This window comes from Rhinatrema bivittatum, chromosome 8 (assembly GCF_901001135.1).
Source record: "Rhinatrema bivittatum chromosome 8, aRhiBiv1.1, whole genome shotgun sequence".
Lineage (NCBI taxonomy): Eukaryota > Metazoa > Chordata > Amphibia > Gymnophiona > Rhinatrematidae > Rhinatrema > Rhinatrema bivittatum.
This window is the reverse complement of record NC_042622.1, coordinates 66,952,692-66,966,362: the sequence shown is the minus strand read 5'-3', so window position 1 is coordinate 66,966,362 and position 13,671 is coordinate 66,952,692. Positions and strand designations below refer to the sequence as shown.

Below are 13,671 nucleotides of genomic sequence, written 5' to 3'. Positions count from 1 at the left end.
CACAGTATTCAAGGTGCGGTCTCACCATGGAGCGATACAGAGGCATTATGACATTTTCCGTTTTATTCATCATTCCTTTTCTAATAATTGGGAATGAACCTGCATCTGATCACTCAAAACAACGGATGCCTACACCATCCCAATCTTCAAGCCTTGTCTCTGACGGCATGGATGTTGAAAGGTTAATCCTTCAACCTCTTAACCTTTCAGATTCAGTTTCTCGTGTCCTGATTGCTTCACAGAAACCTTCCACAAGAAAATCTTATTCCTATAAATGGAAAAGGTACACATCATGGAGCACCTCGCAGTCCCTTGATCCCTTTTCCTGTCCAATCCCAAGGTTTTTGGACTATCTCTGGCATTTGTCAGAATCAGGTCTAAAGACCTCTTCCATCAGAATGCATGTCAGTGTGGTAGCCGCCTTCCATAAAGGTGTCGGGGATGTTCCTATATCGGTACAACCCATCGTAACATGCTTTTTGAAGCGCTTGCTCCATGTCAAGCCACCTTTACGTCCTCCGACCCCTTCTTGGGACCTTAATCTGGTTCTCGGTCAGCTCATAAAACCACCATTCAAGCCTCTCCATTCCTGTGATCTATGTTATCTCACCTGGAAAGTGATTTTCCTATTGGCTATCACTTCAGCTCGCAGGGTTAGTGAGTTACAGGCCCTAGTTACCTATCCGCCGAACACTAAACTCCTGCAGGACCAGGCGGTACACCGCACTCACCCTAAGTTTTTACCTAAGGTAGTTTCGGAGTTTCACATTAACCAATCCATCATACTACCTACCTTCTTTCCCAGGCCCCATTCCATTCCAGGGGAACAGGCTCTGCATACCCTTGACTGTAAACGGGCTCTAGCATTCTACCTAGACCGTACAGCTGCCCACAGGGAAAGCACTCAACTGTTTGTATCTTTCCACCCTAACAAGTTAGGGAAGCCTGTGGGTAAGCAGACTCTCTCCTCCTGGTTGGCAGACTGCATATCTTTTTGCTATCAGCAAGCAGGCATTCCTTTTCAAGACCGTGTTAAAGCACACTCTGTGAGGGCCATGGCAACTTCAGTAGCACACCTACGATCGGTGCCGCTTCCTGACATTTGCAGGGCTGCCACCTGGAGTTCTCTCCATACTTTCGCAGCCCACTATTGCTTGGACAAAGCCGGAAGACAGGATTCCATCTTCAGCCAGTCTGTCCTGCGTAACTTATTTCCAACGTGACATACCTACACCCTTCCGCCTGCCCGGTGGGGTTCAGGATGCCCTCTACCAAATTCCACCCCAGTTGTTGTGCCTGTTGCATGCCGTTGGGTACAATTGGTGCATGTTCAGACATCCTCAGCTCGGTACTCACCCATATGTGAGGACTACCATCCTGCTTGTCCTGTGAGAAAGCAAATGTTGCTTATCTGTAACAGGTGTTCTCACAGGACAGCAGGATGTTAGTCCTCATGAAACTCGCCCACCGCCCCGCAGTGTTGGGTTCGTAACGTTTTATTTTATTTTTTCGGCACTGCCTGTAGCTATCAAATAAGACTGAAGGGGGACCCCTGCTGGCTGCAGGGTTAGTGCCATGCTGGGCATGCCCAGTAGGGGCCTGTCAAAGGTCTGGAAACTTTGATAGAAGTTTTCCATGATTGGGCTCCATCCTGATGATGTCACCCATATGTGAGGACTAACATCCTGCTGTCCTGTGAGAACACCTGTTACAGGTAAGCAACATTTGCTATATTACATGAACAGGTCGGCAGATTTTGTGTCTTTAGCCAAAACAAAATGCTTTGGATGATCTGGACACACTAAAACACTGACAAATGTGTGCAGGCAGCCAACATTGGCTGTGTATACTTCTGAAATACATAGAGTGGAAATGAGTATTTACCTACTCTTGTGTTTGTAGGAGTTTTCGCATATTTCTTCGGAGTTTCAGAACAGCGTTGGACCGCGGTCTCCCAGCTCATCAAACCCCCAAGGGAATACTGAATGGGATAACGATTACCCCAGCAGGGAGTGTGGAATCAACCAATGCAGGCAAGTAGGAAAATTAGAGGTTAATATTCAAAGCCTCTGCTTTCATAAATTTTCGAGTTAGCGTACAAAAGCTGAGTTTTCAGTATTTCTCCCCCACCCTCTCCGACTGTATAAACCTTGTGCACACAAAAAAAGGGTATCGGTGGAATCGTTCTAGGAACAGGGCTAAACTTTAGCCTGTAAGCGCGCATATTCGGCATACTCCAACTAAAGTTGAAAGCGTAAATCTGGTTGGAGGGAATTAGAGTCCTAAATTTAATTGGATCAATCCTGTATTAGATTTGTGGGGTGGGCAAATAAATAAATAAATAGAATGACTTTACTTTATTTGTGCAAGTCCTGCTGAATGTTTGGGAATAGTTACATTCATAACTTTCCCCAGGTAAATTTGCCACTCACCGGCTTACTGAATATTGACCTCTTATTGTCTGAGAAAATGCTATGGAATGGACCAGAACAATTGGATTAGTGTTTTGTCTTCTATCCCCCAAAGTTATTCTGAGTCTTTATTGCATTGTTCAAATCAGTTCTTCTACACAGTTAATTATTATGAAAATTGACTATTCTAATTTATTTTTGCACACAATGTACACAATAACTTAACATAATTTTTCAAAAAAAAAAAAAAAAGAACATTTATATACTTCCTTGAAAGGTCTCCTGCTCATTAAGGGCCTGATTTTCAGAAACATTTACATGCATAAAACTGGGTTTTACAGGTGTAAATGTAGTTTACCCATGTAAGTGGGTTTCCCTCTCTTCTCCCATAATGTTAAATTTGATTGGGGGCTTGACAGCCTCTCCCCCCACGATTTTCTCTTCGGATACTGTCCCAGAAACCTCCCAAAGTATCCCCAAACTAAGGCCTGGATTCACCATTCTATCACAGAATGGTGAATCCAGCAAAAACGAGGGGGCGAAGGGGGGGTGGGTCTGCGAAAGCCATGAAAGGTGGTGCTATTGGACCCACTACTGGCGACGATAACGTTTCTTACCTTATCGCAGCCAGCAAAGTCACCGCGGAGTCCGCCTCCTCGCTGCCCCGAATCCTCCCCTCGCTGCCCTGACTCCACCCCCAGCATGCTATCGCACGCGATAAGCATTTGAAAATGACCCCCTAAGCTGGGAAGTAGTAGGGATTTTTCTTCCTCCTGATTTGGCTTGGGGATAGTTTGGGGGGCTTCTGGGAAATGGGAGGGGGTGTCTGAAGGATTATGGGGGGGTTGAGCTGACAGCTGCCTCCCCCACCCAACCAAGTTATTACATTCTGGTGGGAAGGAGAATCATGGGTGGGGGATGTTGGCCCTCTGCCGAACCTCTACATTCCTGTGGTAGGATGGTGAGGGCAGGGACCAGTGGAAATTCTTTTTCACTCTGGAATTCATTGCCAGAGGATGTGGTTATGGCAGTTAGTGTAACTGGGTTTAAAAAAGGTTTGGATATGTTCCTAGAGGAAAAATCCATAAACTGCTATTAATTAATAAGCAATAGTAGCTTGAGATTTATTTAATGTTTGGGTACTTGCCAGGTACTTGCGACTTGGATTGGCCCCTGTTGGAAACAGGATGCTGGGCTCGATGGACCCTAGCTCTGACCCAATATGGCATATCTTATTTTCTTGTGAGCCACTCTTTAAATTTCATTGGGGTGGATGGGAGAGAATTTAGCTGACTAATGCTGATTTTTACGCTAGTCATCTAAGTTTAGGTGGGCATACTAGAGAAGTTTAAAACTAGCCAGCTAGATTTGGGATGATTTTCAGCTGAAAATCAGCTACATTTAGCCAGCCAAAGTTTGTTCTGCTAAGTTAGTTGCTCTGCACTTTTTTGAAGATTGATCACTAAGGGGCCAGTGTTTAAAGAATTGAAGACAGTGCTTAGTCTCTTGGATTATTCTGTGCTCCAACTAGGATATATATCCTGGTAATGAGGTCAGATCTCCCTTATGGAGAAATGTATAATCTTCCCTAGAAAAAAAAGGCCTTCATCCAGAAAATGTATGCTGGAAAAGCAAAACCTCAGCTGGCCATTGTCTGTTAAAGAATTACTTGCCCATACTTAAGACAAAATTTTGAAGACAAGGACATTGTAAATACCTTAGGTGATACTAAAATGATAACTTGATGCAAAAGCATTATTACGAAATTCAGTTTCTCTTTGTATGTCTGGCTGACATTATGGTACGAGCTTTGTAAAGCAGTCCCTAAGACTGGTACCCTAGCATATGCATGTCAGTATGTCCTTGGTCACTATCAGGTCATTTTTGTGGCAGAGCCATTTCAACAGGGCTAATACAAATGGAAACCGAGTGATCTAGAATGATTTATGGTAGGAATGGGTGAGATAGCTGTTGCCTGACTCAGATCCCCTGGCCACAAGTGTGTCCACTGAATCATATCAGAGAAGATCAAACTCTCTTTTTGTTATGGATTTTACTCATTCTTGATGTACTTTTAAAGATGATCTAGGGCAGTGGTTCCTTAAACCTGGATGGAGCACCCCCAGCCAGTCAGGTATTCAGGATATCAGGAGTTAATACGCATGAGATAAATTTTCTTGCACCAGAGGCAAGAAAATTCACTGCTATCCCTAGGATGGGTTTGGAAAACACTGGGGATGCCCTAGGATGGGTTTGGAAAACACTAATCTAGGATAAAAGGTTATTTTTTGTAATTCTGTCCCCAAAAAACATCAATATAATTAGCAAAATATTTCATTAACTTCAAGTTGGTTAAAGTTGCATAGATTCTTAAGATGTGTGGGTTTAGCTCCACCATGAGTTACAAAGGAGTATGTTTGGGTGTAATCAGAACTGGTTAATCCCAGCTATAAAGTGCACAGATATGTTTCTCCTTGAAGGTAGGGGTGAAATAAAGTGTCAGAAATCAAATTTGTACTAAACCCACTACTGTTCCCCCTTACCAACTTGATATAATAAGTTCTGAGTCAGTGGAGCAATCAGTGTGGACTACTAAATTGACAGATTCCAATGACAACTATGGAAAATAACTTTGTAATCATTTTTTTCATTGGTAGTAAACTTCAGTGGGACTCAGCTGGTGATCAGTTATAACCAGAAAATAATATAAATATTTATCCAAAGCAAAACCTCTCATTGTTATAGGTTTCTCTTCCAAAATTAAAATACTTGCCCATAGCATGTTCATATAAATGTATCCATATACCCCCAAAAGATCTATTAACTTATGGACTTGTATAAGATCCCTTCTGATTATGGGCTTATGCAACCAAAAACCCCATTTGTGGAATCAGTCCTATGTCGCCAAAATCTCTGCACCCTTGTAAACCTCACCTGTTTCTGGGATGGTTTAACTATATATTGAACGTCAAAAAAAGACGAGATAGAATAGTCTCCACTGCTGTGCAAACTATATATTAACTATATATTGCCCATCCCTCACCAAAAAAAAGGACAAAACCCTCATAGTTCCTCATAGTTTCATACCTCTCATTCATGAATGTATGCTTCCAGATACATCAGGAAAACACAGCTTTTCCTGCCTTGTCGCTTTCCCCTCTGTATATACATATACATCGCGCAGGATCATAAAGACTTGCTAGGGAGCCTAGCATTGTAGTCTTGTGTGCTCGCTGCCATGGCATGTTGGTGACACCAGATAGTCTGAAGACAACTGGCATGTACTGTGCAGCTCCTATTAGGATGTGCCAATTAGATGGTCAAACTTAAATCGTGCGGATTTCAGTCTGATTTAAGTTCAGCAAAATATTCAAGGAAAGCTAGGGGAATACAAGTGCATAAAAACCTACACGTCAGTCGTTTGCAAGCTTTTAAAATAGCAGATCTTGTCCCCAAGTCTTTAATTTACTGCAAATTCTGGAAGCCTTGGGACTTTCATCTCTCAGAACTAAACTTCAGAATTGGGCAAATAATATGCCCTAATGCAAGGGCGGCCAACTCCGGTCCTCGAGAGCCATAAACAGGCCAGGTTTTCAAGGTATTCATATGCATGAGAGAAATTTCTAAACAATGGAGGCAGGGTGTGCAAATCTATCTCATGCATATTCATTGTGGATATCCTGAAAACCAGACCTGTTTGTGGCTCTTGAGGACCAGAGTTGGCCACCCCTACCCTAATGGTTTGTTTTTATGTGGATTAGCGTTTAAATAATTTTTCTAAGTATGAACAGTCTCAGAAGGCAAAGCCACTCACTTGCAGTGCATGTTTCTTCCTCACTAGTTGAAGGCTGTTTGGGTCTTACTGTAGTGTACACTCTTTTGTTTTCCTAAAGCATGCTGCCCAGAGAGAATTCACCCTTCCTCACCTAAAACCTGAAATTTCTTTCCAAAAAAGGATCAAGGGACGGTCATTCGAGAGGGTCTACAATCCCAGCCACCTTGAGAGTCATCAAGCAGGTCACAAGGATTAGGGATCCTTGCCAGAAGCGCCTGAGCATTGACTGAGTTTCACTGTCCCGGAAGCTGTTTTATTTTTGAACTTCAGAAAGAGCCGCCTTGCCCAGGGCAGCCAACCTCATGATTCACGAAGAACAAAGGACACCTATCTTGCTTGCCACCAGCTTAGCTATGGACTGTTTCCCTTTCCTGAACTGCTTTTGACACGCAGGACGGGGCCGTGTCCTAGTGCTTGCGTCGGGCTGGCTTAGTAGAAGGATGTTCTTGCCTAACTTGCTCAAGGCCTTCAACCCCGAGCAAGAAAAATGTGAAGTTTATATGAATAATGTACATGCAAAGCCCTCTCTGTCTGGAGACAGCTTTCATAGCAAGGCAGATGGGAACTCTGACGGCTAGTACAAGTGCAAATAAATTTTAAAAAATGTGAAAAAAGATAAATAACAAATATAATTTGTTGGATAGTTGTAAGTAGTTTACTAAGTGTTTTAGAACTGTGCTGAATACATCTTTAAGATTTTTTTGTGTAAAAAAAATGAGTAGCTTACTTTATAGTAAAAGCATTTTATATTAATTGTAGCACATTTTTTTAGTTACACATAGAAGGGAGATGTGTATAAAGAAAGAACCTGCCAAACTTTTATTTGTACAGCAAGAAATGGACAATTTATATCCATGTTGTATGGCATTATTATATTTTTTCCAGCCATATGTCCATCTATTTAAAATTGCTGACAATGGTTTTGTCTATTTATGAAGAACTAGAAAGCAGAATTATGGCTTATAATAAAATGCATTTTTTAATTATTTTTTTGTTGGTACTGTCATGTCAGTACCAGTGCATTCAGTTTGTTTCACAATGCTTATCTTACTTTTCTTTCTAATAAAATATGAAAAGTGATTAAAAAAAAGCCTGTTTTTTGTTATTTTCTGAACCTCACACATATATATAGTAATAAAAATTAAAGGTAGAAAAAACTATTATAAATTATTCATAAAATAATATAATCCAACTAACATGTAAAGAACACTCATGCATAATCATTCATCAAAATTAGTAGCCACATAAATTTATGCAAAAACATAAAAATACTTATCTATTCATTACTTACATAATTAATAAAAACAATGCAGTTATTTCTTAACTATTTAGCATCCTAAAGTACAAAATATCCTACATATGTCTAAATGTACCACTCAAATGGACTTCAATGAATTTTCACTAAAGAAAGCAAAATATGTATGTTTGACTCGAATTGTTAAACAGTTCTAACCACCAATGATTTCCATGTGAGTATCCTAACAGAAATATAATGAAAGTCCCTTTTTTTTCGTATCCCAATAGTAGAGGGAGTTTGTATTGCTGTTACTGAGATGACACTATGGTGAATTGTACAGGAAAATGTCCTAGTTCTGCCATGCATCCATAACTGGAGATCAGGGGATTCCTGAGGATGTGTTCAGCGGGTCACACACGTGAGCATCATCTATTAGGTGTGTCCTGACAGAAAAAAGGTTGAGCGCCCCTGTTCTAGAGGAGTGTTAGAAGTATTGATCAGGGCAGCAGTTAGACAAAGGCTGTACTGCTGCTGCCTCTTCTTTGCTTCCTCTATGAATAAAAGGAGGATTTTTGTTTCCACTGCTGTCAGTAATGCCAAAAAAAAAAGCAGCCATACTAAATTTTACCAAATCATTTTGCTTTTTTGTATGCAAACATGTATACTGTGTGTGCATATGTTGGCAGTATGTGTGTTTGACGTGCAGAAGCATGTGTCTGTGTATGATTGTATGACCATGTGTATATAGTTGAGCAAAAGTCTATGTATGTGTCAGAACGCATGTCTACTTGTGTGTATGTGCTTATATATGTCTTCATATATGTAGAAATATAGGGGCGGATTTTAAAAGGGTTACGCGCGTAGCCTATTTTGCACAGGCTCGGTGATTTGCACATGTCCTGGGGCTTGAAAAATGGGCGGGGGCGTGGCCAGAGGCCTCGCCACTGCTGCGGGCCTGGGGATCGCATGCCGGCACTCGGCCGGCTTGCACAACCTACGCCTGCCCAGACGCAGGTGTAAATAATAAAACAAAGGTGGGGGGGATTTTAGATAGGGCTGGGGGGCGGGTTAGATAGGGGAAGGTGGGGGAGCGGAAAGAAAGTTCCCTCCGAGGCCGCTCCGATTTCGGAGCGGACTTGGAGGGAACAGGAAAGCCATCGGGGCTCCCCTAGGGCTCGGAGCACGCAAGGTGCACAAGTGTGCACCCCCTTGCGTGCACCGACCACGGATTTTATAACATGCACGCAGCTGCACGTGCATATTATAAAATCGGGCATAGATTTGTGCGCGCCGGGTTGCGCTCACAAATCTACGCCCGTGCATAGGTTACAAAGTCTGGCCCATAATGCGTGTATATGCATGAGTTAGGGGTGTATATACTTGTTTATATGAATGTGTATGCATAAGCATGTTATCTATTACACAGACATGTGAAAACATTCAAAACCCATAAGACATCTCCAGCACTAAAATGATGAAGTAGGACAGTGAAATGCTAAGAGAAATTAGAGATGCTGACCAAATTGATAGTGCAGTAATAATGGGAGATTTCAATTACCCCAATATTGACTGGGAAAGTGAAACATGAGAACATGCTAGAGAGAGAAAGTTCCTGGATGGAATAAATGACAGTTTTATGGAGTAATTGGTTCAGGAACCAACAAGAGAGGGAGCAATTTTAGATCAAATTCCCAGTGGAGCACAGGATTTGGTGAGAGAGATAACAGTGGTGGGGCTGCTTAGCAATAGTGATCATAAAATGATCAAATTTGAATTAATGACTGGAAGGGGGACAGTAAATAGATCCACGGCTCTAGCACTAAACTTTCAAAAGGGAAACTTTGATAAAATGAGAAAAATAGTTTAAAAAAAAAAACTGAAAGGTGCAGCTACAAAGGTTAAGAGTGTGCAACAGGCATGGACATTGTTAAAAAAAAAAAAAAAACCATCTTAGAAGCGAAGTCTAGGTGTATTCCATGCATTAAGGAAGGTCAAACGATTGCCGGCATGGCAAAAACGTGAAGTGAAAGAGGTTATTTTAGCCAAAAGATCTTTATTCAAAAATTGGAAGAAGGATCCATCAAAAGAAATAGGATAAAGCATAAGCATTGGCAAGTTAAATGTAAGACATTGATAAGACAGACTACAAGAGAGTTTGAAAAGAAGTTGGCCGTAGAGGCAAAAACTCATAATGAAAACTTTTAAAATCTATCCAAAGCAGAAAGCCTGCAAGGGATTTGGTTGGACCATTAGATGATCAAGGAGTAAAGGGGCACTTAGGGAAGATAAGGCCATCACAGAAAGACTAAACAAATTCTTTGCTTTGGTATTTACTGAAGAGGATGTTGGGGAGATACCCTTTCTGGAAATGGTTTTCAAGGGTGATGATTCAGCTGAACTGAACCAAACCATGGTGAACCTGGAAGATGTGGTAGGCCAGATTGACAAACTGAAGAGTAGAAAATCACCTGGATCAGCTGGTATACCCCCCAGGGTTCTGAAAGAACTAAAAAATGAAATTTTAGACCTATTTCAATTAATATGTAACCTGTCATTAAAATCATCCATTGTACCTGAAGACTGGAAGGTGGCCAATGTAACCCAATATTTAAAAATGGCTCCAGGGGGTGATCTAGGAAACTATAGATCGGTGAGCCTAATTTCAGTGCCGGGAAAAATCATGAAAGAATAAAATCACAAAACAGATAGATATGGTTTAATGGGACACAGCCAGCATGGATTTACCCAAGGGTAGTCTTGCCTCACAAATCGCTTACAGTTTTTTTTTAAAGGTGTAAATAAACATGTACAAAGGTAAATTTGGTGTATTTGGATTTTCAGAAGGCATTCGACAAAGTCCCACATGAGAAGCTTCTAAGAAAACTAAAAAGTCATGGGATAGGAGTCAATGTCCTTTTGTGGATTGTAAACTGATTAAAAGACAGGAAACTAAAGCCTAGATTCATCATAATGCTAGAAATTTCACATGAATAACACCCATGATAAGGAAAAGTGGCATTGTTATAATAATTTTAGAATTACTGCATTGTGTGCTTCACATAGATATTTTATTGCACCTCTGAGGTTTTCAATTTGCAAGCTGCTAAGTTCCCAGACAGGCATTTTCTAAGAGAGAGAGAAAGAGAGATTCTTTATAAGACTTTTGTAGTAATCAACTATTTATATTACTATAGGAGGGCCAGCTAATAACTCGAGGTGAGGTTTTGGTGGTGGTTTAGAGTTTTGGGGCCAGTTTGACATGCAGAGTGAGATGCACAATATACCTCAGTGAAGATTTGACGTCATTTGGAGTGAGGAAAGTCTCACAAAGATGAAATTTCTACAGTGTTCTCTCGCCTTAGCTTGAAAGTACCCTGTTATAGAGTCCATCAAGCTAGGGCGAGAGAACATTGCAGAAATCTCATCTTTGTGAGACTTCCCTCACTCCAAATGACATCAAATCTTCACTGAGGTGTACTGTGTTGTTCGTACATCTCACTCTGCATGTCAAACTGGCCCGAAAACTCTAAACCACCACTAAAACCTCACCTTCAGTTATTAGCTGGCCCTCCTATAGTGATATAAATAGTTCACTACTATGAAGACCTTATAAAGAGTCTCTCTCTCCCTTCTTTATCACAAATTGCATTATGGCCAATTCAAGCTTAATGCCAGGAGAGTGAAAAATTTGCATTTGTGATTATCATGTGCATTATGGCCATAACACATTTTGAGGAATGACCCTCTTAAGTGGTTTGTTTTCACAGTGGAGTACCTCAGGGATCAGTGCTTTTTAATATAATTATAAATGATCTGGAAAGGAGTACGACGAGTGAGGTGATCAAATTTGCGGATGACCCATAATTTTGCAGAATAATTAAATCTCAAGCGGATTGTGATAAATTGTAGGAGGACCTTGTGAGACTGGAAGATTGGGCATCCAAATGGCAGATGAAATTTAACGCGGACAAGTGCAAGGTGATGCATATGGGGAAAAATAACCCTTGCTGTAATTACACAATGTAGGTTCTATCTTAGGAGTTACCACCCAGTAAAGAGATCTAAGCGTCATAGTGGATAATACATTGAAATTGTTGGCCTAGGTGCAGTGGTGGTCAAACAAGCAAACAATGTTAGGAATTATTAGGAAGGGAATGGCAAATAAAACTGTGGATGTCATAATGCTTCTGTATCGCTCCATGGTGAGACCGCAGCTCAAATACTGTGTGCAATTCTGATCACCGCATCTCAAAAAAGATATAGTTGCACTGGAGAACATGCAGAGAAGGGCAACCAAAATGATATGGGGCATGGAATGGCTCCCCTATGAGCAAAGGTTAAAGAAGTTAGGGCTGTTCAATTTGAAGAAGAGACGACTGAAGTCTACAAAATCATGAAAGGACTTGAACAAATTAATTTAAATCGGTTATTTACTCTCTCAGATAATAGAAAGACTAGGGGGCATTCCTTGAAGTTAGCAAGTAGCTCATTTAAAACAAATCGAAGAAAATTCTTTTTCACTCAGCGAAGAGTTGAGCTCTGGAATTCATTGCCAGAGGATGTGATTATGGCAGTTAATGTAACTGGGTTTAAAAAAAGGTTTGGATAAGTTCCTAGAGGAAAAATCCATATACTGCAAATAATTAATAAGCAATAGTAGCTTGAGATCTATTTAATGTTTGGGTAATTACCAGGTACTTGTGACTTGGATTGGTCACTATTGGAAACAGGATACTGGGCTTGATGAACCCTTGGTCTAACCTAGTATGGCATTTCTTATGTTCTTATGAGAGACTAGAGAGGTAGGAGAATGGTTAGAATCAGAGAAGAGAAAGATCAATGTCAGAGAGCAATACAGGAATTTGAGGGCTATACTAAAAGGTACTTATGCAGATAAAACAATCTTACCTGTTGAAATGGACTCTTTGATTATTGCCCCCTCTACAGGGGTAAAATTACACCTGTATGTCAATGCATAAATTTTCCCCTTGTATTTTCTAGGCATTCTACTAGATAAGGTTAGGTCGGGGGAGGCAACAACACAGGTAGCTCTGGATATTGAAAACTACATGTATTTGTTTTGCTTTAAAGTTACATGTACAAAAAGAAGGCACAAATTTATACAGGTACATTTCAGGGAGGCAAAAATTACCTGTGTAGTTTTGTTTGATTATGTGACAAACCACACAGGCACAATCTACCCATGGAGTTTGCCAAACTGTAGGTAGGCTTTCTTCGTTTTGTTTGTGTTCATGCCTTTTCACTGGTAGCTCAAGACAAGTTACATTCAGATTTCATTTAGATTTATGTACTGCTTTTCTTTTAATTAATTTTAATTTTAGTATTTTAAGCTGATTTTTTATATACCTGTATTCATTGCTGCTATTTTATTTGAACTTAGAACAATTTTGTGAACCGTTGTGATGGTCCCCCCGAATGACGGTATATAAAATCAATCAGTAAATAAATATTGTAGGTATTTCCCTGTCCCTAGAGGCAGGGGCAGTTCAATAATGAGGCAGGGTGAGGCAGCTGCTTCAGGTGACAAAGTTTGGCAGCAGCAAAAACTGTCGTTCCCCCCCCCCCACCCCCCGCCTCATCCTGCTGCCAAAACAAAGAACTGGCACAGAATTCCCCCCACCTTGTGCAACTGGGGTCTCTTCCAGCGTTGCCATTTTCTGCGCAGAAAATGGCAATGATGTAGGAAACCCCTGCTCAAGGCGAAGATCAAGGCCCCGGCATGCTGCGCGTTAAAGATCAAGGCCCCAGCTCGCCACACAGCATGGAAGATCTCCTGGAGTTGCCACGCGGTGAAGATCAAGGCCCCAGTGTGCCATGCGGCAAAGATCAAGGCTCCGGCGTGCTGCACAGCGGAGATCAAGGCTTCGGTGAGAGTGAGTGTATGTAGAGGGATGTGTCTGTGTGAGAGAGTGCGAGCCTGGGCTGTGAGAGAGAGCATGTGTGAGGGTGCTTGGAGGGGTATATGAGAGAGCATGTGTGAGCATCATCTCATCCGTCACTTCAGGCAGCAGATTGCCTTGAGCCGCCCCTGCCTAGAGGGCTTACAAACTAAGAGGATAACTTTCAAATAACTGCATGTGGCAGCATATACATGTATATAGGGCCGCATATAGATTTAGGACATTAACTTAAAATCTTAAGCGCATGTCATTCACGCATATTATAAA

The 13,671-nt window shown here is 41.2% G+C and overlaps 1 protein-coding gene across 6 annotated transcripts in view; it reads left to right on the top strand.

The window, feature by feature from the left end:
* The window catches only part of TOX2 (TOX high mobility group box family member 2), a 725,581-nt gene extending 718,252 nt beyond the window's left edge, over nucleotides 1-7,329 (top strand). For 5 of the 6 annotated variants that reach the window (XM_029612512.1, XM_029612516.1, XM_029612518.1 and 2 more), the window contains 2 exons: nucleotides 1,903-2,033; nucleotides 6,367-7,329. In XM_029612512.1, coding sequence (XP_029468372.1) covers nucleotides 1,903-2,033; nucleotides 6,367-6,442 — 207 coding nt within the window. In that variant the 3' untranslated portion in view covers nucleotides 6,443-7,329. Of the gene's footprint in view, nucleotides 1-1,902; nucleotides 2,034-6,304 lie in introns of all 6 variants that reach the window. The other variant, XM_029612513.1, reaches the window with a different exon arrangement.
* The last annotated feature ends 6,342 nt before the right edge of the window (nucleotides 7,330-13,671 follow it).